The sequence below is a fragment of the Larus michahellis genome, chromosome 3 (genome assembly GCF_964199755.1).
Source record: "Larus michahellis chromosome 3, bLarMic1.1, whole genome shotgun sequence".
NCBI lineage: Eukaryota > Metazoa > Chordata > Aves > Charadriiformes > Laridae > Larus > Larus michahellis.
The window spans coordinates 44,068,359-44,094,869 of NC_133898.1; the positions used below are offsets into that span (position 1 = coordinate 44,068,359).

General features: G+C 44.6%; 1 protein-coding gene across 1 annotated transcript; it reads left to right on the forward strand.

Moving 5' to 3' along the window:
- The first annotated feature begins 1,817 nt into the window (after positions 1–1,817).
- LOC141740522 (protein ELYS-like) lies at positions 1,818–22,140 on the forward strand. The gene is made up of 24 exons (XM_074579349.1): positions 1,818–1,938; positions 2,658–2,911; positions 4,609–4,789; positions 5,584–5,791; positions 6,508–6,624; positions 7,591–7,675; positions 10,700–10,850; positions 11,501–11,633; positions 11,721–11,902; positions 12,284–12,345; positions 13,178–13,306; positions 15,051–15,141; positions 15,230–15,319; positions 15,482–15,622; positions 16,399–16,503; positions 17,274–17,367; positions 18,316–18,439; positions 18,561–18,617; positions 19,586–19,732; positions 19,824–20,011; positions 20,181–20,325; positions 20,421–20,552; positions 21,751–21,898; positions 21,986–22,140. The coding sequence occupies exons 1-24, from the start codon at positions 1,818–1,820 to the stop codon at positions 22,138–22,140; spliced, it is 3,240 nt and encodes a 1,079-aa protein (XP_074435450.1).
- Positions 22,141–26,511: the final 4,371 nt, after the last annotated feature.

A 26,511-nucleotide genomic window follows, 5' to 3' on the forward strand; every position in this document is an offset into this window, starting at 1 on the left:
AGGGTCTTCGCTGTTGGGGGCTGTTGGGGTAGAGAGCTGAAATTCTTTCCTCGTCTCACCTTCTGCTGTAGCTTTGTGCTTGTGGAGCATCTGCACAAACTCGGCAAGACAATCTGTAGGCTGCACTTGAGTGAAATAAGGCCGATTGTAGGATTCTGGTACAGACCGTCTCTGTCACGCTGGTGGCTTTTTAGACTACAGCTTAGGGCTTGGATGAAATGTAGGGTTTTTGCCTAAACCGCCGGGAGCGGGGAGGCTTTCTGCCTAAGCGGGAAAGACCTGACCCGGTGGTACTCCCTAAATCACCTGCTCACTCACTCGCTAAATCCTCTTTCTGCAGGAGTAAAATCCGGCAAAGTGCAAATTCACTGAACCTGACGACTACGAGAGTGCAGAAAGTGACTTTTCCATCTGCTGCTCCTCCAGTGCTTGTGAGTTGCTTCCTGTTTCTCTGGGGAAAATGTCATGGAACCAGTCATTAACAACAATTCAAAAATTGGTATAACTTTTATAAACCCTTTTATAACCCTTCCCTGAAATCACTTTAGCTTCCACCTCTGGCGGAATGAAAGAACGACGCCTGTCAGCTGCAGCCTCTCCCAGAGAGCTAGGGAGTCTCTCCGTGCAAGAGGGAGTTAAAAGTTGCCTTAAAAGATGCCTGACTGTGTCCTGGGTGGTGTCCTTTCTAAAAGTGAAGGGGTTTTTAGCCCTCCCTGCAAACTGAGTGTGCCGTTTCACCCGGGTATGAGCTAGCAGCCCGGGCTGACTGCCACAAAAAGGAGATGGACAAATTCCCTCTCCTTCTTCCCGATGCGTGGTCCTGCCTCCTTCCTTGTGCCACCTCTTATGCTTGCTGGTTGTCTCTGCAAGGCAGTTGAGCTCTCGAAGCTGGTGGAACACCACCTGCTTTTCTGGGTGAGTTTCCTGCCTGCTCAGGGAGTGAACTTGGCTCCTAAAGTGCTCTAAGGCACTGTTAAGGCAGTGCGAGGTGAGCCACAGGAGTACGGTAGTAGAACAAAGGAGCAGATGGAGAGATGGGAGGCGGCGGCAAGTCCTCTCTTTTGGTGGCAGGGAAGTCAACATGTTTTGTGAAACCATCTCTTCAGCTGCGGCTGGCCATATTTTTAGCTTTTTCGTCAGTAAGCCCATTGCATTGTTGGCCCTTGAAACGGATTTTCAGGTACTACCGTCAGTCAAAACTGACGTCCCTGAACCCTGACTTGGCTGAATGTGATTCTGCTTGAACATGTAATTTCTCCATGTTTATTCTTCTTGGAGCTTTTTAATGCAAAAATCTATCCTCAGCCTGTGACTCGTGGTACGCTCCTTTCTTTGGAAATAGTTTGGAAGTCATAAGTACTTAAGGTGAAGACCAGTGGTAATTTTGGCTGCTAGAAGACAACTGACAATAAGTAACAAAGGGTAAAGTACGAAATCAAGGGAAAGGACAAATGGAGAGTTGTACCTGTTACTGAGAAGCTTTTTAAAATCTGATTTTTCTCAGCTCCCATCTTCCTAACCTGTGTGAGTAGACTTGAACTCAGTGTATTGGGCTTTTTCCTGTTATTTCTCTGTTGATACGTCTGGGTCACTTTTTGTTGGTGATCTCACAGGCATCAGAAAAGCAAAGGATTCTCCTTTTGCTCTGCTGGGAGAGCAAAAAGTCTCCTGAGTGCCATTATTTGCAAGAAATAGAGCTAGAGGTGATGTCTAGGGGATTTTTCACTGCATACTGATGAAACTTCTGTCACTCTCAAGAATAGTTCTGGCTGACGTGAGTCTAGTTGTGCAATTTTTTCCTGTATTTACAGCGAAGAATGCGAGACCTAACAGCTGAGGTAACGAGCAGTCTGCTGCAGTTTCCAGAGGTGACTCTTCAGGCACTTGGGGAAGATGAGGGAACCCTCGGCTCTGTGCTGTGCGGGAAGTTTTCTGGAGGTGAGCATTTTCCTTTAAATTTGGTCTCGGTATAAAGCTGTTCTTGCCTGGAGGCTACCTGAAGCCTCAGGTCATGGTATCAGCTGTGTCAGGTTGGTGCTGTTAAGAGGCATCCTGTTTAGAGAGAGAGAACAAAAAGGGTGCTTCAGCGATGACAAATGCTAATATTAAAACGTGAGTATAGTTAAACTTTGAAGTGGACTTTCCAGGTGATGTGACAGTAGAGCTGGGTGCCTATCTGGAGGTCTAGGCTTCTGTTAAGACCAGGTAGAATCTATCTACCTGAGTGTAAATGCAGGAATTGAGCTCATACTTCCTTTGGGCTGGCAGTAGTTCAGTGAAACAAAATGCCTTCGATTCTTCCTCTACGCTCTAAGACTTGTATTCCCATATGCGTTTAGATCATTTCTAGCAAAACCAAGGCGAATATGGTATAAAGGCTGTCGATCAGGACCTTGTAATCTTTATCCCAAACAACCCAGATTCTTCGGTGCGGGAATGACAAGTACAAATGCAAAATAACAAGGTGGTTAATTTTAGGAGGGATTGCTTGGGGATTTCAACGGGTGATTTTGAATCATTGACTAGAATGAGGTAGGTCGGTCTTCCTCTGCTAGGTACGTTTATTGAAGGAAAGGGGCAGGCACTGTGATTTTTTTTCAGCTGTTTTCAGTCTTCCGTTGGACATTTGCTTCAGTCCTCTTTCTTTTCTCTCACAGGGAGAAACGGCCTGGCGTGGTTGGCACGTGGTCCTCACCTTGAGGTGGTGAACTCTGTGACAGGAGAGCGGCTCTCTGCGTACCGTTTCAGTGGAGTCAATGAACAGCCTCCCACTGTTCGTGTGGTGAAGGAGTTTTCCTGGGAGAAGAGAACTGGACTGCTGGTTGGGTTGGAAGACGCAGAGGGAAGTGTTCTCTGTCTGTACGACCTTGGACTCTCAAGAGTGGTTAAAGCAGTTGTTCTTCCCGGGAGGGTAGGTACTTTTTAATTGGAGAAACGAAGCTTTGATGTTGTTAGGTGCTGCGTAGGCCTGTTTTAGGACAAGCTTTGGAGCGTCTCTTTGTAGGAGGTATTTTTTCTATCGTGCGTTAACATCCTGTCACTTGAGAGTATCCAGTCAAGATGGTGTTGCTGTAAAATCTTGGGCTTAATGTGCCATTATTGTTGGAGTTTGCTGAGAGTAAAACAAGTTTTCTGGTTTTATTGTAGAGCACAAATTCACCTGATTCTCTCCTTCCACAAAAAGGCCTTGAAAAGCACCTTTTTTTGACCCTAATTGCTTGATTTCCATCAGAAATACCGTCTTTAAAATGGCTCAGAATTCCATAGTTGTGCTGTAAATGACTTCGACACATTGCCTTGAATCTCAGCCTAGCAAGCAGGCTGAGGAGAACACATTTTTCTGTTGACTTAGGAGAGGAAAAAAGAGCCTCTAGTGAGTTATCTGACAGAGTGTTGGGAGGTCACCTTTCAGCCTGCAGTCCTTGAATCTCTGCTCTCTGACTAGTGTGTTTGTGTAGATGGGACACACTGGTGTAATGTTGCTGATGTTTTCTGTCTTCTGTAACCCAGAAACTCAAATGATGTGTGTCCCCTAGCCTCATTATCTCAATGTAAACAAGAATCGGTGGAAGTCAATAGAACATCAAGATTCATTTCTATCATCTTAGAATCTGCAACAACTAACTAACTAACTTCTTAGCCAGCTTTCCATCAGCTGCTTTGGTTTGACTTGCTAGAATACAGGTGGAGTTTTGTTTGTTTGTAATGCTACAGTGTGATGACTAGTAGTAAGCATTCGTATTGGGGTCACTGAGAGAGAGAAATACGTGCAGCTTTAGCGCAGGAGTCTTTGTGTGCTCGTGTCTCTGCTCTAGCAGTCAGTGTTGTCCTGGGATGTGCTGCAACGTGTGCTGAAAGGTCTGTCTTCGCCTTGTGAGACAGTTGCGTGCAGACTGCTGGGCACGTGAAAGAGCAGTGTGCGCTTCCTCCTTTAGGTGGAGTCACCTTTTTATCTGAGAAGCTGCTGCTTTAGGCTGGCTTTTAACATTTTTCTCAACATTCGTGAAAGCGCTGGTGTGCATTTAAAGCTTCTTTTCCTTTATGTGGTTGTTACTTTTCTTCTAAATGCGGACTAGTGTGAATTTTACTAAGCTGGTCTCTCCCTTCAACGCTTTCTAAATACGTTTCACTCCCATGGAAATGGTGTGTCTCCCATGCAACTTGGCCGCTGCCTCGTCTGACTCTCGAGCCCTGATTTATCCTAACGCCCGTTTGTCAAAGAAGGCATAGACTGTATCGCGGTGCTGGTGGGCTGTGAGCGGTGGGAGACCTCGATGTAGTTGTGTTTGTCTGTCTTAAGCCCCTTGAATACGATAAAGTTTCTTGCGTATAACTGATTTTCTGTGTTTTCCTCCAGTTAATTACTGCGAAGTAGGAAATGGAAATTGCTAAGCTGTACTAATAGAATGCCCCATTTAAGTTGAAGTTAAGTCACTTACCCGCAGGAAATCTAGTAAATGGAAGGCAGTAACAGGTTTTTGTACGGGGCTTTTTTGTCTTTGTCTCTTTTCTTGATCTAATTGCAAACAATGCTTTGATGCTCCTGTATTTACTTTTTCTATTGAGCTTGTCAAAGAGCTCAAGTAGTAACTTGTAGTTTTCCTGTAGGTAACCGCTATAGAACCCATAGCGAATCACGGAGGACCCAGCGTGAGCACTCAGCACCTCCATCAGAGTCTGCGATGGCTCTTTGGGGTGGCAGCAGTGGCTACAGATGCTGGCCATCTACTTCTGGTTGATCTTAGTTTGGATGATTGCTCCTGCACTCAGAATGATATCGAAGCATTGGGTAAGCCTGCAGTTTTTCCACATGAATTTAAACGCAAGAAAACTTCTGTCTTCTAACGAAACAGTATGCATCCCACTTTGAAGACCCTTGTGTCAGACATTTCTGACGACTGGTTACAGGTGGCAGTTTGACATCGTATAGTCCTGACCTGATTAAACCTGGGAGTGTCTGACTGCTCCTCGCAGTGTTGTAAATGCCCCCTCCCACCAAGATCCCTGTGCCACTATGATTCTTGCCAGAGAGGTGTAGGAATTTTGCCACGTGAGCCGGTGCGGCCGCCTGGTAGGAAGTTGTGTTGGAGGAGCCCTGTTTCCCGGGAATGCTCTTCTGCTTGTGTTAATTGACTTGGGGCAAATTTTGGGCTTGTTTTTTAAAATAAACCCCACTTACCAACACCCATGCATTTGGATGAATGAAATCTCGAATAGGTGTACTCAGCTTGCATACACCGTTTTGGCTATTACAACAGCAGCTTCAGCAACTGGTGCCACTTCAAACACGAGGTGCCACTTCAAATTGCATCACGAGGCCCAAACTCCTGCTTTTCAGAGTCCAGGAAGAATTTGGTTACGCTTTTACCTAGCTTTCAAACGTGAGTGAGAATACTTGTCTGATCCAAGAGTTCTTATGTTCTTTGAAGACATACATAATGGCAATGGCAAAAAAAAGTGTTGCATAAATGGCTATTGTGCCTGGCACGGTAGCATTAGATGATAGGGGTTGTCACGTCAGTGCCTAAAATGCAGCCTAAATGGCATAACGTATTCATTTATTGCTTGGTTTTGTGTGTGTAGATCTAGAAGTTGTCACTAAAAATCCTGCTGAAGTTGCACAAAGAAGAGAAACTGCGACCAGCGAAGGGAGGTGTCTCTGTTTTCAACTACAAAATGCTTCCGGAACAGCAGTATCAGCCCTGTGCTACATAAGCAGAAGCAACCAGCTCGTTGTGGGTTTCTCGGATGGCTACCTGTCGCTCTGGAATATGAAAACGTTGAAGAGAGAGTAAGTAGGCCTTTACACTTGGCCATGCCTGGAGGTGCGGGGCTCTCGATTTGTTGCTTAAGGAAGTATGTGGATGTAAAGAGAACTTTTTCAGGGACTGAAGTGAGTATGAGTATAATCTTGGCACGTTCAGAAATCCTCTTCTGACATAACTTTTCAGTCATACCTGGATGAAGTGGTCCGCCTTCTCCCCAGTGGACTAGGATTGTTTTCCTTATTGTGCCTGTGGATTGAGGAATTGTGGGAAGCATGCTTCCTGGGGTTTTCAGAACCGGTTACTGCAACTGGGGCATCCATTGAAAGGCTGAAGTATGTCAGTGATGTGATTTTGGTGCCGATATTCTCTAAAGTGTCCAGGGTGAAACTAGTGAGACATGAAAACTCAATAGCTGACCTGTGCCTGAAAAATGTATTCTTTCCTGCATGTCAGCTTTGGCCGAAAGAGCAATCTCACCTGAAATATTTGGCTAACTTCTGGTCGGGATTCCCTTCAGCAGATCTGCACTGACTCCCCAGAAGCTGTTGGATGCATAAATAGACAGTGGAGGAATAATTAGGTGGCAAGAGTAGAGTGTGGAGGTACAAATAAGGTTCAGAAGTCAGGAAGAACAATGCTTGACGTAGTCCAAGAAACGAGAAACTACCTGTGTTTGGGCCACTAGGCTCCCCTTTTTTTTTCTTTTTCGTTTTGCTTTTTTTTTCCCCTAAACCTGTAGGCACCACTCTCAGCTTGAAGGAGGGAGGATTCCTGTCTATGCTGTCACTTTTCAAGAGCTGGAGAATGATCCTCGCAATTGTTGCTACTTGTGGGCTGTTCAGTCTACGCAGGAAAGGTGAATAAAAACTTTAACTATCAGCCACTGAATTAATTCTTTTTGTTTTTAAGGATATTTGTTCCCATACAGTTGAACATGTGTATTTGTTGTGTGTCTGCGATTCTTTCCGGTACGGAGGGTGTTAAACTTAGAATGCAATTTTTACAGGATTTACCAGACGTGAAGAGGGACCTACTAGTTCCTGCCTTCTGTCAGAAGGCAAAGCAACAGTGGCCATATTCTTCTGCTCGCATTCTCAAATGGTTTGCTTTTGTTCCTCGATGACCGCTTCATCATTTGTTTGATAGTCACACCGCGGTATTAAAATACCACTAGGAGCAGTTGAGGCTGCAGATCTAGAACACCAGACGTGCCCACACAACAGCCTGCCGCCCCTAAAGGCGGCGGTGACAGTATTGCCGATGGCCTTGTGCCAGCGTCAGCAGTCTGTGGAGCCTTGGTGAGCCAGTGCAGCTCCCCTGGCAGAAAACGATTCAGCAGAAAAGCCAATGGGTTCCTGCTGTTCTGCTGAATCAAATCGGACTTGGAAGGGTGCAGAGTGTGCAAGAGGGGGAGGGGAACTTTGGTGCTAAGGGAGGGGCAGAGAGATCTCTCTTTCTGCATCAGCAAGCGATTCCATCAGCTCAGCTGTTGGTAGAGTGGCAGTCTTTTAAATCTTGACTTCAAAGCAGTTTTGATGGAGAACTCTTCATTGTGAAGAACTATTTCCAACAATTCTTAGTCCATACAACATATTACAGCTTTCCAATTGTACGGTTGGCTTTTGCCCCTGAAGCTGTTAGTGTCAAAACGCCCTCCTTCATGTTTCAGTGGCTAAATGTGGCCGATGATCATGTTTTGGGAAGAGGTGGTGTTCTTTTCAGCGGGAGCATGCTATTAAGAAAACGTCTAGGTCTACTAACACGACAATGAGGACTATAAAGCAGCTTTGTAACCAAATTTCATAATTTATCCCTTTTTCAGTGAAGGGGATGTGGTGAGTTTACACCTGCTGCAGTTAGCGTTTGGTGACAGAAAACGCGTGGCCTCAGGACAAGTCATGTATGAGGTAAGAGGTGCATGCGTGGGAAAAGCAGACAATAGTAATTTTCTCTAAGGGAGTATCAGTTGAGTTACAGGGGTGAGATTTACCATCAAACTTCAGAGCTGGCTGAAAAAATAATAATGTTTTGCTGAGTCTTCTTGGGCACGGCCTTTGTCCATACCTTTTGGAAAGAAGGCGTACCATTTTATACTGCAGTGTCGTGTGTTCCAGCTAGATTCATCTGCAAAGAGCCAGTATAAATGAAATTCCTGAAGAGGACGTGGCTTTTGCAAATAAAATTATTCTGAAATACCAAATGAATGGCATGTAGGAAGAGAAGATTGGGCCTTGAATCGCTTGGTTTAACCAAGCTTCGGACTTGAATAAGCTTCTGTCTCTCTCCCTTTCTTAAAATACAGTCATACTCTAGTCTTTGCTGATCTTCAGTTTTATATTCTTGGTTTCCCTTAGAGCTTTGTCAGCCGGACTTCTCACATGAAATGCACCTACAGTGTCTCTTCAGTGTTGATCCTGACACTTAGTAGCTGTAAAGATAACTCGTTCTTCTTTTTGGCTGGGTGACCTATTCAATCTACTCTTAAAGCCAGGAAAATATGTAATTTGGTCAGAAGAGTGTACCTAAATGTTAGATCTGGCTCCAAGGAGGATGCGTTTAAAATACAGATGTGAGGTATCCTTGTATCTCAGATAGCTAACAGAGACAAGGCGCATCTGTTAGATGTGTAATTCCATTCAGTTGTACGCCTGGAAGTCTTCCAAAATCTTTTTGAGGGGACAGTAATCTTAGTTCAGAGCAAGTCTTTCCTCCTGATTTGGTACTTTCTCTTGCATATTCTCAATAGCTATGGAACGAAACAGGGGTGACTCTTGTATCGTGGTACTCTGGTTTTTGTAGGGACTGTGCCTTTTGATTTTTTTGGATTAATTTAGATTTTGAGTGTTTTGCTTATGTGTAGGAAAGGTGCTTCCTCATTTGGCACCGTTGCTTTTGCATAGATAGAGGTTAGGTGTTTGGAAAAGGTGGTGTTTCTTTAAAATGCATTATCTATCACGGTGACCAAGTAGAAGGATCTTCCAGTGATTCATGGCGTGCTGGATGCTATCTCTTTATCTTTGTTGATGTGCGGGACCTGTGCTCCACAGCGGATACTTTTAGTCTCAGAACACTTCCTTGTAGTCACAGATTGGTTAGTACTACATGACTGTCTGCCTGCATGGCTGTCTGAGTCAAGTTTCTTGTCCATCTTCAGGGGTAGAAAATTTAAGTGTCTCCCGTTTGCTAGGCCAAGTTTGAGTAAAGAAGGAGGAATCTACTGTTGATCCTTGTTCATTGGATAGAGTTCACAGGAGCTCAAAAGACTTTTTCAATACAGCAGTGCTTTTTGTTCCAGGAATTAGGTTTGAGGCTATGAAGCAGTGCCTCTTTGACTGTGTGTCATGGTAAAAGTCACAAATAGGACTTATGGAACATGTGGTACTGTGTTTTTCTATATGCGTGTCAAACTCTCGTCTCCATTGCCTTCAAGGCTGGTTTAAGTCTGCTTAAGTAATTAAACAGAAAGGTATGTTTAAGTAATGCTTCCAAAGACCTTTTTTGTACTGTTGCAGCAGTTGCTAAATCTGGTGCATCAAATCACGATCGTAGAGCGCATCTTTACCCTCGTTCTGCACAATGCTTGCGGATGGGCAGAGTATACACTCTCTACTTTGATATCAGAGTTTGACCAGTGCATCTCATTTGAAAACTTGTTTTTGTGTTTTGCTAGTCAATGGAGTCGTTACTTAACATCTCCCATACAATGGAGTTCCTTAGAATGACTTTGCCCGGCGTGGAAAGTTTAAAATGCACTGCTTTGCTTCAGAAGCATTTTCTTTTTAGTTATGAAAGACTTTTTTTAATTATTTAATTTTTCTTTTTAGACAACCTTCATATTTATTTGTAACACTTCCTGGAATCATTAAGAGAAAGCTCGCCTCTTCTCAGATTAGGTGAATTAGATGTATCCTATGAGATCATACGGGAATGTGTGGTTTCATGCCAGTTCGTTTCAGAGCTCTGCAAGTTTAGGAAACTTGGGTAGAATGTGGCGTTATCAGTTTATGGGTTGTGTGGGTTGGGTTTCTTTTTCCCTCTTTTTTTTTTTTTTTTTTTTTTAATTATAGAGCTGCTATTTGTCCCCAGTACACCCGTTCATGTGTTGTATGGTAGACAGTTTGAATGAATGCTGTATTTGGAAAGACGGTATTTCACTTCACGCTTACTTAAAAAATGGCGCTATCAGAGGTTCAACACAATCGTGCCGGGGTTTCTGTGTATCTCAAAATTAGTTTGTTTACTGTGTAGTAATTCGTGATGCTAAAAGCCTTGGCCACGTGCACCCCGTGTCCTTTCTGGTTTTCCCTTTTGCTGTTGGCTGTGCTTGGTGAAGGAGCTGAGGGATATTTCACCCGTTAGTCTCTGACAAGATGAGAGGAGGAGCTGTCATAGCTTACGTGGCTTGAAAGAAGATTGCTAATCAGTATGAAGTTCTCACAGTAACTAGAGAGGGGTGCACGGTCACTCTGGTGGTGTGCCCATAGAAAATACCTCTTGACAGCTTTAGCTGCTCGAATGCTGGGGCTTCTCTAACTTCATCAGTTCTGCAATCAAGACATGGAGCAAAGAGCTTTGCATGCATGTGTGTTGCATCATTTTAGATATCTCTTTGTAGCGATATATTTATTTTTATAAAGAACATTCTTGGATGTCGCAAGGAATTCTGCAAAACATGTTCAGATCTGAATAATGTTAGGGAAATTCTAAATTTTGAAAAAGTGCAAAGCCTTTACAGCCAAACTTACCCGTTACGATTTGACACTGCATTCTCTTGCATGTCAGGCGTAGTTTCTATTTACCATCAGAAATAGGCTCATGCGAAATACACAGTATAATAAGCCTATTCTGTTAGACTGTCTTTCATATTTAGCCATAATGTATGTTTTTCTCTTAGAATGACCTTTGCTCTCTTCTCTGATTTTTTCCCCCAGGGTTTGGAATACCGTGGCAAAAAGTTCAGTTTAGATCTCACGGGTGGAGTCTTTCCCTTGAGAGGCCAGACGAGGAGTACGAAATTAATCAGCTGCCAGACTGTCGAAAAATTCCGCAGCGACGTTGACGGAGAGGATAGCGTAAATGAAGGTTTGTTCTGATGTCCGTGTTTGGTGATTTTAAAAGAAGTGCTTTTGGAACCTAAGCAACGAATGCTGTTCTGTCCCCACAGTCTGAAAGTCTTGCCTATCTGCATAGACTAGACTGTTGGGATTATTTACGAAGAAAAAATGGATGCTTAAGTTATGTGGGACTTCTTTAAGGGAAAAAGTGGGTTTTATTTTATGCTTGCTGACATGCTATCGCGATGTATGGTGGGGCCGTTTGTATGATGATGGTCAGTCGTTTTACTCCTCCAGCTGCCATCTTTGAACAAGAAGTTCAAACTCTCCATTGCTTAGGAATGTTACCAGAATTTTTTCCCTTCTTCAAACCGATGTCCGCATCTGCATCCAGATGGTAGCCCGTCACAAGTGCTGTTCCCCAGGGCACTGCACTGGGGCCACTTCTCTTTAGTATCTTGGCCAGTGATCTGGACGAGGGGACAAGAAAAAGGGGCAGTGTGACTGAAACCTATCACAGAGATGTTTGCTATTCCGTAATTACTGTAATCACTCTTAGGAAGTGTTGTGTTTCACGAGTGACAGAACAGAATGAAGCCAAAATAGAAAGTGGTGTTTTAAAACTATCGGATCTATCGTATTTTCTACAAGTCAGAAACAATGTCTTGTCTTTTACAGTCACGTCTCCTGACACCAGTGTCTCAGTCTTCAGTTGGCAAGTGAATACGTACGGTCAGGGAAAACCATCTACTTACCTGGGTGTATTTGACATTAATCGCTGGTATTCTGCTCAAATGCCAGATTCAGTAAGGTAGATTTTTCTTCAGTAGTTTTCCATATGCCTGCCAATAATTCATTTGAATGTCGGTATTTAGCTTACGCGCTTGTTTTCTTTAAGGCCGGAAGAATTCCCTCATGAGTGCCCCTATTTTGCACTGTGGTCGCTGGATACCGTAGTGAGCGTGACTTCTCCGAAGCTCCTTTTGGATATTCTGGTCCATGAGCGGAGTCTAAGTCGGGGAGTTCCTCCTTCTTATCCACCACCTGAGCGGTTTTTTCATCCAGGCAACTATAACTTTGGTAGGTATTTCACTGCTTTTGAGAGTGATAAGCTTAAAATGAGGTCAAATGCCATTCATTGGTTCTCTTGTTCAGTCATTGTTTGTCATTCAAAACCCAAACCAAACCAAAAAAACACCCAGTCCCCCACAAACCCAACTCTGATCGCGTTGTACTGACAAGGTATTTACTATTGTGAAACATATCTGACAGCCGGCTGAGTTTTGGTGCTTTTGTAATGTAGCCGGTGAAGTGGTGCTGGTTATAGCCTGAAATGCCTGTGAACTGAAGCTCAAAGCACTCAGTTATATGTTTCTAGATACCGGTGTGTAAAAAATGTAAACTGGTCATGCCATAACTGTGAGAGTACGGAAGGTTGTCAAACGTTCCCTGTTTCTGCAGATGGTACGTGCTTGCTGACCTCCGGAGTCGTTCACATGACTTGCACCGGCTTCCAGAAGGAGGTGATCTTTTACTGTATCTTTATTGCGAGTGGCAGGAGATGTAGCTTTTCTAAGTTTTCTGTTGCACTGCTTTCCGTGTTAGGGACCGTTTCATGCTCATCCTGCCCGTCCACACGCATAGTTGCAATTGTGTCCTGTCGCCAGTTGTATGCAAATGGTAATGTTTTAGGTCCCCTCTTGGGACTGTACAACTGCCGTTGTCTCCTCTTGAAGCACCATCGGGGATTGAATGTCTAGAAAGGAACGCAACGTTGCTCCAGGAGCAAGAACAAAACCACTGTAGAAGGCGGGGAAAGGTGTTACTTCTTTATTGCCCCTCAGTCGAACTGCCTGCATAGTCTTGAGTTAGAGTTTTGATCCCCAACTCTCTTGAAAAAGGAGGGAATGGAGAAAATGAAAAACCACATAACTGTTTGAGGAGTGAAAATTTTGTTTTCTCCCAAACTCGGCCAAATTATAACTTCTGAGCCACGGCACAGATTGTGACAGATAATTTTGAGTGAAGTTTCAGCTCACTAAATGTTTCCAACATGAATCGGCTTCCATACGAATAGGCATAGAAAGGATCTTCCAAAGCATGAAGTTGCATGTTAGCTTAGCTTATATAGAATGTATTTTGTGTCAGTGTTGAGGGAAAGAGCAAGGCCTGTGTATAGACAGAGAAGGTAGAAAAGACTTAATTACGCAGATTGCTAACCTAAAGCATCTTAGTGGTTCAGGCTGTCTGATGGTGTCAGTGAACATTTAGATTCTTCCTTTTAGAGGTTATCCAGAAGCGTAGTGACGGAATAACAATGCTGTCTTAATCTGTGGTTTTCGATTGATGTTTCAGACCTTGAATTTTTTGAAGAAATCTGGCCCTTCAATATGGGAAGCCATTCAGGATAGCTACAATAGGTGTCTTGTAGCTGGCTTGCTGTCTCCAAGACCAGTTGATGTCCAGCCATCCAGTTTGAGTCAGGTGAGTGCCTATGAGGGAATCAAGGGGGAAATACATCCATCTGGTCTGACAGGGCTGGAGGGGCTACAAGACACGATACTCCAATTTGAAATACAGGTGTTGACCTGAGCTAGCAGAAGTAACCGTATCCTTAGATCCAAAGTAGTGACTTTGACTGGGAACAGCCCTAAGAGATCTGTCTTTAGAGACCCCTCTCTTAATTCGGTGCCACACACAGATGCGCACAAGGAAGCGTGCAGTCAGTGCTGGTCATGCCCAACATAACGCATGTGTCCCCCAGAGTAACCCCCATCCCTGTCAGTTTCTCAAAGCAGTGGTTCAGTGCAGTAGCCGACGATGGGGGCGTCTCACTGGGATGCGAGCTCTTGCAGACGTCGGCTTGCTGCACTGTCACTGTGCGTGATCATTTGCTTCCAAGGAAGTGGGCTGTGGTAAAGGATTACTGCTGTCAGCTCTCCCTGGCAATTTCTTCACGGCTTGCCCTCGTTTTCCCTTCATCGGTAGGCTTTTCTGCATCCTCTCCGGGCGGATCTTCACCTCTGTAGCCTCTGCCTTGTGCTGCAGTAGCCCAATTTGCTCCTCTGAGACTGCCCTCTTGCAGCTGCAACACCTTAATCACCTTTATCTCATGACACTCGCTACCTTCTATGTGCTTTATGCCACCACAGTGACTTCACTCCCCCTGCCATAGGTTTTCCATTTGCAATGCACCAACCTTTCCCTGGAGCAATCAGCAGGAAGGGGAGAGCAGCCTTCCCGCTGCCCTCCTCTTCCTGTCTCCTGCATTCGTCACCACATTTGTGGACGTGTGTTAGGACATGAACGCTTCTGCACAGTGTGGTAGCTCAAAGAAATTTCTTGGCAAGCTGGCCAATGGTCTGTTTCCTTGTCTGAAACCAGTTTTCAGAAAAAGATGGCAATATCACATGTGTGTTCTACATGTGTAGAAGTCGCTTTGAATGTCATGATTTTGCCTAGAGGGGAAAGATACTTTTGAATGTGTTTAAAAAAACCCAACCAACCAAACAAATCCCATCCCAAAAACCAAAGTAAAAACTTACGAAGGGTCCTTTCACCTGAGAGAAGTACGAGAACACCAGCTGAGATAAGCTACTACTTAGTATCGCGCGTCTGTGCATAGCTGTGATTTATCCTTGTAAGGATTACCACTACACTATAATACAGTATTTGAAGAGCCTACCATTTAAACCATTAGGATGTAAATGTTTTGCTTCTTTTCTGTCACGTTACAAAATTCCAACGTAGTGTTTTGGGTGTCAGAACTGCTTCATGTCTTCATAGTCTAGAAAGCTGCTTGGCCGTAGCTTCACTGTTTCCATGCAAACGTTGCACAGTTGTGTTTGTCCTGTCCCCTTCCTGCGTTCCTGATGGCAAACTTATCTGCACAGATGTGTAACGCGTATTAGCAGAGGATGTTTCTGGACGTAGTAAGTTGGAACTCAGTACGTGAAGACTGTAATGCAGAGGCACGCGAAGAAAGATTAGAATTAGGCTGCAGTAAGTTGAAATGTCAGAGGAAAAGTGTGTTAATGTGTTCCTCAGAGCAGTGAGCAGTCCAGCCTGTGGCTGGAATTAAGAGAAAGGACGTGGCATTCCTGGCCTGTGTCCTGATTGACTTTGTGATGTCTGAATGAGTATGCAGTTAGAAAGAAACATTTACTGTTGATGGTTCACATGGTGCAAGTAGGTAAGATTCTCATTTGAGTTTGTCTGTTACGTTTAGGAGGAGCAGCTGGAAGCAGTATTGTCAGCTGCTGTCCAGACAGGTTCTGTGGGACTTCTGACTGGATGCATTAAACATTGGATATCTGAAGGTAATACTTCGAACGTTGTTTTTTTACGTGGTACCTCTTTGAGTTGGAGCCTGTTGATTCATTTCTTTTTTGTTCTCTTTGTTTAAAGAGCAGCCAAGGTCTGCTGGTAATTTACGGTTTGTTCTTGAGTGGACATGGAACCAAGTGATCTCTACAAAGGAAGAATTTGACCAAATCTGTGAGTACTAGTGTAGTCATTCTGCAAACCTAAAGTCGTTCTTTCTGATTGAGCTTCCTCAGTAATACGCCGCTATAGGATATTGCACGCGGTCCTTGAAGTGCGCCTTGAAACTCTGGAATTGCTCTGTCGGCTAACGATTTAATATTTATTCTTGAAAAGGTGTTCCGCTGTTTGATGGCTCTTGCAACTTCATTGACCCCCAGACATTACGGTCTCTCCAGCGCTGCCAGTTGCTTTTGAGCAACCTTAGCACGGTCTTAAACTGTTTTCTCACAGAAGCACAAGAGCTTACTGAAAAAGGTTTGTAGTAGTGCTACAAAATCTTTGGTATGTTTTATTAAGATTTGGAATTGTGGCAACATGGGCTTTTGTTGTTTTTGAGGATTGGAAGACAGTCACATTTAGCTGGGAGAAGGGGCTTAAAGCTGAGCGCTTGGGACCACCACAAAACACGCATGGAGTTCAGGGCAACAGTTTATGGTGGAGCTCATGCAAGGGGGTGGGGGAGGCTACATTCAGAGAGAAGCTTTGTAGGCAACTGGGCTGAAATTACAGCAACCGAATGTGGTATTGCTGAAAATTATTCCTTTGAGTTCTTAGCTAGCAAGTTCTAGTTGCATGCAGACACTGTGTTGCAAATTGCTAAACAATACGAAGGAAGCGTAAACGAGTAACATGCAAAGTAAGTTACTTGAGTTTCTACAGCTTTTTCTCTTAGAAATGGTTCTTGGCCTATTGAGAAAAGAAAAGAATATCCCTTTGCTATCAGAAGAATCTCTGCTATGTGAGAAACAGATGTCTTATTCTTGCGTGCATTTAGTAGTTCAGGCTTTGGGGTTTTTGTGTTTTTTTTTTATTTTAGCCTTTAGTGAGTTTAGTTCTTTATAGGGGTTGTTTTTTCTTTTGGTGGTGATAGTGGTTTTTTTCTTCAAATAAGAAAGCGATACAGCGTGAAAAACGCAAAGACAAAGATTTCTAATGTGCTATTTTTATACTTTTTGGTTTAGTAGGATGAAGGGAGTTTTGTGAAAATGAACAGAATTGCATAGCGCTAATCATCTCCTGCCTTTTTTCAGGTTTTGCAGACGTGACAAATAAGCAAGCGGTAACCGGCCTCATTTCTTTGTATGCACGAGTGGTCATCTGGTTCTGTCGATCCGGTCTCCTTCCAGAGGGTTTAGGTAAGCGTGACCTGTCATACGTTTGCAACAAGGCGACCATCCAGTGAGTGACTCCCACGAACGCGTGCTTAGCCATGTTTTTGTAACGGTTTCGTCAGGAAGAAGTCGTGCTGGTTCAGTGGCAGGGTGTGCTGAAGTTCTGTGGGTGAAGTTGAGATTTTGCTGGGTTGTCAAGTACACAGCATAGAATGAGGCAGGCAGTTTCTTTCCTGGGTGGATTTTAGGAATAGCAATGGACCCCTGACGTCAAGGCGCTGCTTGTGTCCACAGCTTGAACTACTTGAGATTTTAAACAAAGTACTATTAAACAACAAGTACCGGAATGCTTGTTTTTACAGTGAGAGCATTACCTGCATGTTTTGAACTTTCTATCAGTTGCTTGAGGAGAAAGTACACCTTGGAAATCCTTCTTTAGTTGGATGGATTAGAAATTCCATTGTCAGCCTTAATTGTCTCACAGATGCTCACGCGGCATGTTTAGAAACCATTCCCTTTGAGAACTGGGTGGGTTTTTTTATAGTGAACTTCAGCTTACCCTACATGTTGTGAATGCTGCGTGAACTGTAACCTTGAAACGGCACTTGGGGCAAGAAGGAATTGAGTCTTGTCTCTTAGAGTTCTTTTAGCAAAGGCAGAAAGAGGATTGGCTTCTTTCAGAGTTGGAGGCTTCTGATGCTTAGCTTGTACGATCTTCTGTCTCTTTAGGCAAAAATTTTCGTTTACAAGTGTGATATGACTGCTTTAACTTGCTTCTGCTTTGTTGCCTGTAGATGACGATACGCGTTTGTCAAGACCTTTCTACAATTATCCTCTGATTGAGAGCTACTATACTGGTCACCGACAGAAACTTGAGCGTTTATCAAGGTAAGAGCTAGAGGAAGACTCTAGAACACTTCCACGGCAAATTCAGAAGTGGAAGGGAATGGCTTTTATCTCAACAGTTGCATGGGCTATGCGTAATGCCGCTGCCAGCAATACTCTTGACTTCAGTGACACGCGTGTTCTGTTGAACAGAGAGGTTACTTTCCTGTGTTAAAACGTTGCTATCTACCTCTGCTTAGTACCACTGGTTGGTATCATCATTTTTCGGGAGTCTACTTTATTCATTGGCTAATGTGTATAATTTCTGACTACTGAAAAAGGCCATGCGATTAGGACAGGATCAGTCACCTCCAGTTCAGCAAAGCAGGGTGTTCACAGAACAATTGTTTTGGAAGCAGAAGAAAGCGTGTTTTTTAACAAACAATCATCTCCGTCCTTGACTGGTAATAGAGGGTCATAACTGTATTGGCCTAAGTCCCCTTCTCACAAGTACGTGGTGTGATTTTGTGAGATGGTTGGAGTTACATGGAGTTGGCACGCCTCGCACTCTCCTGGCTGTCGGATAGAAGTCACTTGCGAACGTCAGCTCTCTTTGCTGGACTAGCTGCCTAGCACATAGGCGGCATGCCTTGGATTAGCCGATAATAGGTTTTTCTTTGGAAATTGTACTGAAAACTGAATAAAGACCTGACCAAGCTTCGGCGATGGCACTGTGACCAAGAGGCTGCAAGGTGAGTTAAGGTGGAAGCTGCAGGGTAGGAGGTATTGACTTCAAAGTTCATCTTCCTTGGCTTACTTCTCAAGTAACTTACATACAGGCTCGTGTGTTCCTTCGAAGCACAGAGCCTCTAGTGTCCTTTTTCTGCTTTGTGCCATCGGGAGATTAAAGGGCAGGGCTGCAGTCAGCAGAAGACTGGAGGAAAGCCGTTACACCGGGAGGCTGGAATTAGTGTTTAACTCTGTCCAAATCCTTGCTACCTTTTGTTCCAGAGGAAAATGGGACTCGGACTGCTTGATGGTTGATGGAATGGTTTCCCAGTTAGGAGACCAAGTGGAGAAGCTGTGGCGGAGAGATGCAGGAGGAACTGGGAAATACCCGCCTGCCAGTTTGCATGTGAGTGTCCTGTTCACTGCGAACAACAACAAACGGCCGCCCTCCCCGCCAAACCCCACCCAAAAGCCAATGATTTAGGGAAGACGGGCGTTTTTTCAGAACTTTTAATTTTTCATTTCAGGCACTGCTGGATCTCTATTTGCTAGAAAGCATTGAAGAAAACTGCAAACACGCAATTGTATCCTTTCTAGTTATTTTTATTACACCTTCAGGGGATGCACATAAATGTTCTTCAGTGTTGGTCGCCGACCTGTTTCATGACATTTTTTCATTTATGCTTCAAAGACGATGCAAGTGAAAACATTTAGTTTAGCGTTAAGTTGTAGACAGAAGCGCTGTTTTATTTCTTTGTACTGTGGATTTTTGATGACTTTTTTCTTAAACGTTTGGTTGCAAAAGTCTTCTCCGATAGGGAGAAAACAGTTTTAGTAATAAGGGTTGAAGATATAAAATGTCCTTAGTTTTTCTCCAAATTTAAACAGCGTTTAAAATTGTCTAAAACACCCATGATGGGTTATAAAACAATTTCTGTTTCAGAGCAAAAGGATTTCTAAGAGTGGTTTACCAGTACCGGATTTTTGCTGAAATCACGGGTTTTCCAGCGCAGCTCACGGTGCTTGCTTTGGTTCCGTTGAAAGTGCAGGCACACGGAATAAGCAACAGGGAGAAGAGAAAAGTCATGGGGCAGAAACTTAATTTTTAAGCTGCTGAAATACACAGCCTTGCTTTTGCTGTTTGTTGCCTAACCCGCGAGGGGAGCCTAGAGAGCAAGGGGCTTAGAAACGCTTATAGCCCAGAGCTGTCTTGTTAGATGATGTCCCTAAAAACGGACGTCAGAAAGAGAAAATGACGCTACCAATGAGTGACCCGCATACTGGTTTAAATCCAGTTTTAAGCATTCGGAGCTGAGCTGTACTGTAAGGATGCCACAATTTACACTGTTTTATAGACGCTGGACATGAGGGAAAAAACCAACTGTGGAATTTACTTCCTGTAATAATTGAGCGTTGGATGCTCCAATGTTTTGAATGTATTTTCTGCTTCCTACCACTTTTATATTCTTACTTCATTATGGTTTTCTAAAGGTAATGTGATAAACTTTTGGTCTTACAAACTGATTAGCCTTAATGAGATACCTGATGTCAGACAATTTACTTGCTGCTGGATATCAAGCGTTCCTTTCCGAGTGAGACAGAAACTTCAATCGACTCCTTCGCAACTGCCTTTGGCATCCCCTGGGGACTTGTTAAGCTTGTTGAAGGTTTTTGGCTTCTAGATCACAATGATTACGAAGTAAGTATGGTAGAGTTGAGTTAGACATACATTGCAGTACAAAGCTATAATCTAGAAAATGATTTTAAAACCCGATCTCTAACTTGTACAGAATTCACTGGCCCTGCTCTTTCATCCCGCTACAATCAAAACCGCGTCATGGCAGCACAAGAGAATTATTCAGTCCCTCCTGTGCCAAGGGGAGCATGGGCAAGCCCTCAGATACATCCAGCTGATGAGGCCACCCACGGCAAGCAGCGGGGAAGTGCAGCTTCTCCTCACTGTGTTGCTCTCCAATAGGTAAAGAAATATACCCCACCATTTTGTCATGCAAATCTTGTGAAAATGGAGAACAAAGAATAGAAATCATCATCCCCTAAGTTTCCTTTAAACTTTGAGTACAAGACTCTTGGGGCATCTCTTTGGTTATGCTATTAACATCCCTTTACGTCTGAAAAATTAATTACAGGTGCATGGTGGAGGCTTGGGGTCTGTTGCACCAACATGCCGCTCAGGCAAACTTAGAAGACCTCTTAAAACGCATGTACGAAATGTGCCGGGAGATGGGCCTGATGGAAGACTTGCTGAAGCTGCCTTTCACAGACACCGAACAAGTAAGTGGGAGCAAGGAAAAATGTTCATCGTCTCTTTGAAAAGAGAAAAGGCAGAGCCATAACAGATTTTTGGAATGATTTTTTTTTTCTCATAGGAGTGTTTGGAGAAGTTTTTAAGGACCAGTGCTGGTGTTCAGAATCAAGAATTCCTTTTAGTCTACCATCTGCAGCGTGCCAACTACATTGCAGCACTAGAGCTGAATCAATCCATGAATGTCAATCTTATGGTAAGCGTGAAAGTTCTGTTCTGTCAAGCGTGCAAGTTTCTGCTGGGTGTTACTAACTGGTTTGGATAGTACTCAATAAGAATCCTGCTTTGTTTTTTTCATACCAGTCTTTGAAACACTCGGAACAAGTTTCTACACCTTTGGTTACAGCTGAAGCTAAATGTTGACCAATATACGTCACTACTCCAAAGCTACTCTATGAAGCTATGAATTAAATGTTACACACCACTGTTGACCCCACTGAGAACAGTTTGTTTGCATCTGAGGAATAAACATGTATCTTTCCCATCAGCCAGTCTTACCATTCCGTTATTGAGATACGTATGTTATGCGTGGCTTAGATTACTGGAAGTTGTTTGTGTCACTCCTTCCTGTGGGATGACGAGTAGGTTGTATGTCATCGCTTGTGTCTTGCACGCAACTGTATTTTTCTAGCTGAGAGCAGGCTAGATGCCAGTCCACAGGTTAAATTTCTGTGGGTTTTGTTTGTTTTTTTAATTTCTGCGAGTTATAGTGTGCTCTCCAATTCCACAACTTTCATTTCACGGCTTTTATGACAAAAATTCTTGTCTAACCTCTATTTCTCAAAATAGCCAGATTACATTTTGTGTTACATGAACTTGTGTTCTGGATTTGTGACGCGTTTGCTGTTTTCTGGAATCATAGTTTTCCAGTGACTCAAACTTCTAAGGTGGTTTTGGAAGTCGTAGGTCCTGCATTTGAAAACTGTCATGCGGCCAGGTGGTGTGCGTAGGTCGCTTTTTCTTGCTTGTTTTAATCTTCACATCATGTTGTCCAGGGTAATTTCCAGTTGTCCCGTATATTCAGGGCAGTGGCGTTTCAGGAAGAACAAGGGAAAGCCTGCTATGTAGTAAGTCGTTTGCAAATTGCAGGTGATATCAGAAAATTGCAGGTGGTAACAGGTGTATCAGAAGAAGGTTCTGCAGAGTGCCAGCATTGTTTTAACTTCAAGTTGTAGGCTCTGTTGCTATTCCAGTCTTCCTTCCACTTTGCTAAAAGTACCAGGTGAAATCGGTGTGTGCGGATGGGTAGAACTTGCCGCTGTTCTGTGCAGTGGAGGTGTTTTCCCACACCCGTAGAGGAAATCTGCTCACTAATGCGAAATAGCACGGAGAGGTCTGTGCAATGAACTTCTTGTAATTAGTTAAGCTTTTGCTTTCCGCTTTTCCTTCATCAGAACGACGGCGATCATCGCTTGACCGACAGAGCAGTTGCCAGAAATTCTCTATTAGCCCAATATGGCAAGATCCTTCCACGAATTGAAAGGCAGCTGGCCGTAGAGAGAGCCAAGCTTTACCATTTGCCTGCACTGGCCTCAAGAGAAGGTAACTTTTAGCGGGGGGAAATAGAGGGGAGAATTCCCTGTCACTTGGATGACACCAGGCTGAAATTTTTCCCCTCTTGCTTTCCAGTCTCAAGACCAAAGCCATTAACTCCAGTAAGAAAACAAGCGAAAGCAGGAAATGTGCGTCGAAGACCAAATTTTCTGGCAAAAATATTGTCCAGAATTAAAGAATCCTGGGCAGGAATGAAGGAGAAAACCAGTTTCTCACAAGGTGGATTTTAAAGATGCTGTCGTTTTTATAGCTGCTAAACGTGCTGTTTCTTCAGCAGGATGTTTCTAAAATTGAGGATGTTTCTAAAATGGGACCTGTTGAGATCCAAACAGGAGAGCAAGCAGTTGGGTTTCAACAGCACCCGCCAGTCCCTCACTAGAGACAGGAACAAGAAGAGACCTTAGATGCATTCACTTATTCAGCTCGTCTCGGCTTTGGGATTTAGGACAACACTGTAGAGAAGACGGGGCTGGACTTGGGAATACGCAAATCCCTCATGGGAGTCAATGGAAAATTTGGGATGGGAAGAAGGCAGCAGGTCACAAAGCTTCCGCAGTCATTCCCGTAGCAGCGCAGTGAAGGTGTTTCTGCTTGCGTTATAACTGGTGGGTACTGATGTAGATGTAAGCGCCTGGTTTTGGCTTGTGGGCCCTCACTGAATTTAGGACAAACTGCTTACTGCTTTCTTGTTCGTAGATTTGTAAGCATAAAAGGAAAGTTTACGCAGACTAGTATTTCTTGACTTTAGTTTTGAAGCATGGCGTGTTGCTAATAATATATCGCTTTCGCAAGTTTTGACGAGGCGGGAGGCAAGAAAATAAGCTGATTCTATGGAGACTGCTGTTGAGGGGCTGCTTCCTTCTGCCGTTGTTGGCTAGCACTGCAACTTAGAGGGCTGGGCAAAGGTCTTTACACGTGGATTCAATTATCCCGACCATCCGAGTCCCTGGAAATAAGTAACGGTTACTGCTTTTGTTCTCCCCATAAAACCCCGAGTATCTTCACGTGGATCTAGAAGGAACGAATACTTGCTCAGCACAGGGAACGGGAAAAGACGAGGTGGAGCTATTTAGAATATACTGTGTTGTCTCAGGCAGTCCAAGCGATTCCTTGAAGTGCAGGGTTGAGCTGTCGGATGTGAGGGCTGGCCAGTTTGACAAAGTGTTGCCGACTGGAACTTTCAGCTTTTCTCTCATCGTTGCCTTTTACCCTGTTAGATGCAGAGTGGGTCGCCCTGTGGGCATTTGTCGTCAGTGCAGGAAGTACTGCAATGGGATGATTTCTGCCAGTTGTGGCTACAGCTCGCATTGTAAAACTGCTCACTTTGTCCAGGAGTGGTGGCAAATCGTAGTCAGGAACAGAAACACCAGAAACGGGGCACGCGATGGCCTACACTGAACACTCTCTTCTCTGTCCCTTAGACACAGAGGCTGTCATCGGTAGCAGAGAGTACACTGTATGTTTCTGACTTTACACCCAGCAGTGATCTGAAAGGAAAAGCGGCATTTCACTGTCCTCAGTTTCATCTGTGTGAGTGTGAAGTCAGTCTGTTTGGTAACGACTATTGCATTAACAGGCTTTTTTTTAACTGTAGGTGGTGGAAGATAGTGCGCTTAAGTCACCAACCTCAGAAGCAGCACCGGCAACACCAGGATAAAGTGAAGGACATCCATCGGGCGATCGTCCATACAGCTAGGATTCTCCAGAGTCATAGTTAGCATGTTGTTTGACTGTCAATAAACATTGTTGAATGTGATGCAGCTGAAGGAGACGGAGAGCTTTTTACACCTCAGAGTAATTTTCAGCGACAAGCGTTGTAATAAGGAATGCCCCCCAGCCCTCCTCCTCTCGCTTAGCTTTTGTAGCTGAGCAGACGGCAGAGGGTATGGAACATCCCTTTGGTCAGTTTGGGTCAGCTGTCCTGGCTACGTGCCCTCCCAGGATCTTGTCTTTTTTCCTCCTGAGTCCTTTCTCAGACCCAGCCTTCGCACCGCACCCCTAGCAGCTCCCTCTGCATCTCCGGGATGATCAGTTCGCCCTCCTCTACGAGCAAAGGAACCCAGAATATCTTCCAGGAAGGAGAACTCAAACCCCACGTGGACTGATGGCGTAAGGTGGGCTGTAGTTAGTGATTTTTCCAGTTAAAGGCTTTACAGACCGTGATTACACTTGCAGTTTCATAGAGTTTGCTCAAACTGCTTACGTTGAGAACTGGAACTGCAAATCAGAATGGCAGACTTGCATTTGGTCTTAAACGGCTATGTTAGGCCTTCTGTAACGTCACCTGCCTGCCTGCAGGAACACTCGGAATTAGGAGAATTTGAGATTTGAGGTTTGTGCGGTGACGTCATCCTGGGAGCTTCGTCCAGTTTTGTATGGACTGTATCTATTTCATTATTTCCCTTTTGATTTTATTATTAGGATTTCATGAAAGCAGTTTAGTTTCTCCTAAGCTCGTAAATCTCTCTCTACCTCTCCTCCTCCTCTCCGTGTACGAGAGGTTGGGGGGGAGCATCTGTCGCCGGCCATTGGCCAATTCGGCCAAAACCACGACAGATTTATTGGCGCCCGACGTGGGGCACGAACGCAGCTCTGATAGATTGCCTGAATAGTTTGAATTCCAGCTTGTTCAGGGAGAACAGAGAGTTCACAGCATGTCGGTCTTACGTGAAATCTGGTATCGTGCCTTTAGAGAGCTTTGTATGAAGTTAATGGACGCAGTGGGGTTTAAGCGGTCAAATATATTGCATGGCCTGTTTCTCGTTTGTGTTTGGACGCGGTGGTCTAAGCGTGCCACGTTGGCGTGGGTTTGCCTTCAGAGGTATAAAATAATTGCTTGGATAACGGTTCTGCCTGCCTATCTTGGGCATCTCGTGATGGAGGCTTTTCCTAATTACACTTTCGGGATGGGTTCTTTTCCTAATTACGCTCTTGGTCGTACCTGGGGAAAGTTGACTTTGCCCTTCGGTGATGATGCCAAAGCGACAGTAACAGAATCGGGATGAGAAACCTTCGGGCCGTTTCGAGAGTGAAGGTTACTTTCATTCGTACGTGATCCTGTTGTCGGTTTTCCCGAGTGTGTTGCAGGGCTGGTTTATTGTTAAATATCGGTGCAGGAGTGAGTATGATGTGACATGTGATGTTGCTACTCAGACCCCGGGGCCAAAGCCAAAGACAGCAGAAACTCGGGCAGCCCTGCCACCGAAAGCTGCAGTAGGAATTCAGACAACCCCCCCACGGAAAGCTACAGCAGAAACTCAAACAACTCAGGTGACTGCCCAAGCCGCAACACAGGCACAAACAACGCCACCGGCCCCGACACCAGCCCGAGCGGCATCGGCTGCCCCCCACCGGCCCCAGCATCGGCCAGGCCCACGGCGGCTGCGCCGCCCAGAGGCCCCGGCGAAAGCCACGCCTCCGCCCATACAGGCCAAAGCCACGGCCCGGCCGTAGGGACACCGCCGCCAGCGGCATGGGCTGCCCCCACACGGGCCCCGGCAAACGCCACGGCTCCAGCCCGGAGGCGGTGGAGAAAATGACTAAGACAATAGCTGAGCAAAATGAGAAAAGTGCTAAACTTCTTCATGAAATGCTTGAAAAAGTGTCTGAGAAGGGGAAAGAATCCCACTCTTCCCCTGAACAGAGCCAGGTTGCAGTCATTAAGAAACAACGGTAGCGATTCAGCTTTTGGCCACCTCACTTGCTCTTCCTCACTTGGCGGTACAGTTCTGCTCTGACTTTGCGAGCCTGTCCAGCTTGCTGGTCTCCTGGGCACCGTTTTCCCCACTTCACGGTTCAGTTTTCTATTGGAACCAGAAGAGGGAGGGGCTGGGAAAGGCCAAGTGGGTGCTACTCTTTGCAACGATGGCGTGCTCTCCTGTCATTCCACCTTACGAAACCACGCTCTTACGGTCTTTAGTTCCCCATAGAAGGCAGGAGTGGGTCAGACAACGAGTAAAGAGAACGTCTTGTTTCTGGCCGTGTTTTCCGGTTCCTTCTGGAAAACCGTCTGGGGAGAGTTGCCTCTTAAAATCAGGGCGTGGGGGCGCTCAAAAAGCTCACGCGAATACTGAGTGAGAATGCTTGCGACAGTCTGGTAAGGAACGAAAGCAAAAGGAAGCTTCTTTCTGTATGTTTTCTGCCTTGACCCTATCTTCAAAGAAGCCCATAAATAATTCTTTGGCATCGATTTTGTAATTCCAACATTGCAAAATGTTTTCCTCTACTGAATACTGTTGGTAATCAAAAAATCAATTTGATACTTCTCTTTCTTTTCAGGACCACAAGAAAAGGAGGCTCTTGGTCACCTCCACCAGTGGAAATAAAATTCGTCTCTCCTTTTGGAAGTGCACTGGATAAAGCCATGGATCGTATTGCAAGAATATGTCCAGTGTGCAGATATGTCTGAGGATAACCGAGCAGTTTAATCCCCCATCAGAACTTCCCCTCGTGGAACGCTACTCTCAGGCTTGTTATTTCAATAAAATTGTTTGCTGCAATTTCATCAGTTCCCATGTAACCACTCGTAAATAGCTTTGTTGTTGATTTCTGGTGGGGAAAACAAGCTACGGGCAGAAACCAATCCATAGGGTCTCACGAGT

Excerpts from the sequence above, each read along its gene's own strand:
- LOC141740522 (XM_074579349.1), top strand. The coding sequence starts at position 1,818 with ATGCGAGACCTAACAGCTGAGGTAACGAGCAGTCTGCTGCAGTTTCCA. Across the intron at positions 16,504-17,273 it reads TCTCCTTCCAGAGGGTTTAG|ATGACGATACGCGTTTGTCA; the intron begins GTAAGCGTGACC and ends TGTTGCCTGTAG. Across the intron at positions 19,733-19,823 it reads TAGATCACAATGATTACGAA|AATTCACTGGCCCTGCTCTT; the intron begins GTAAGTATGGTA and ends TAACTTGTACAG.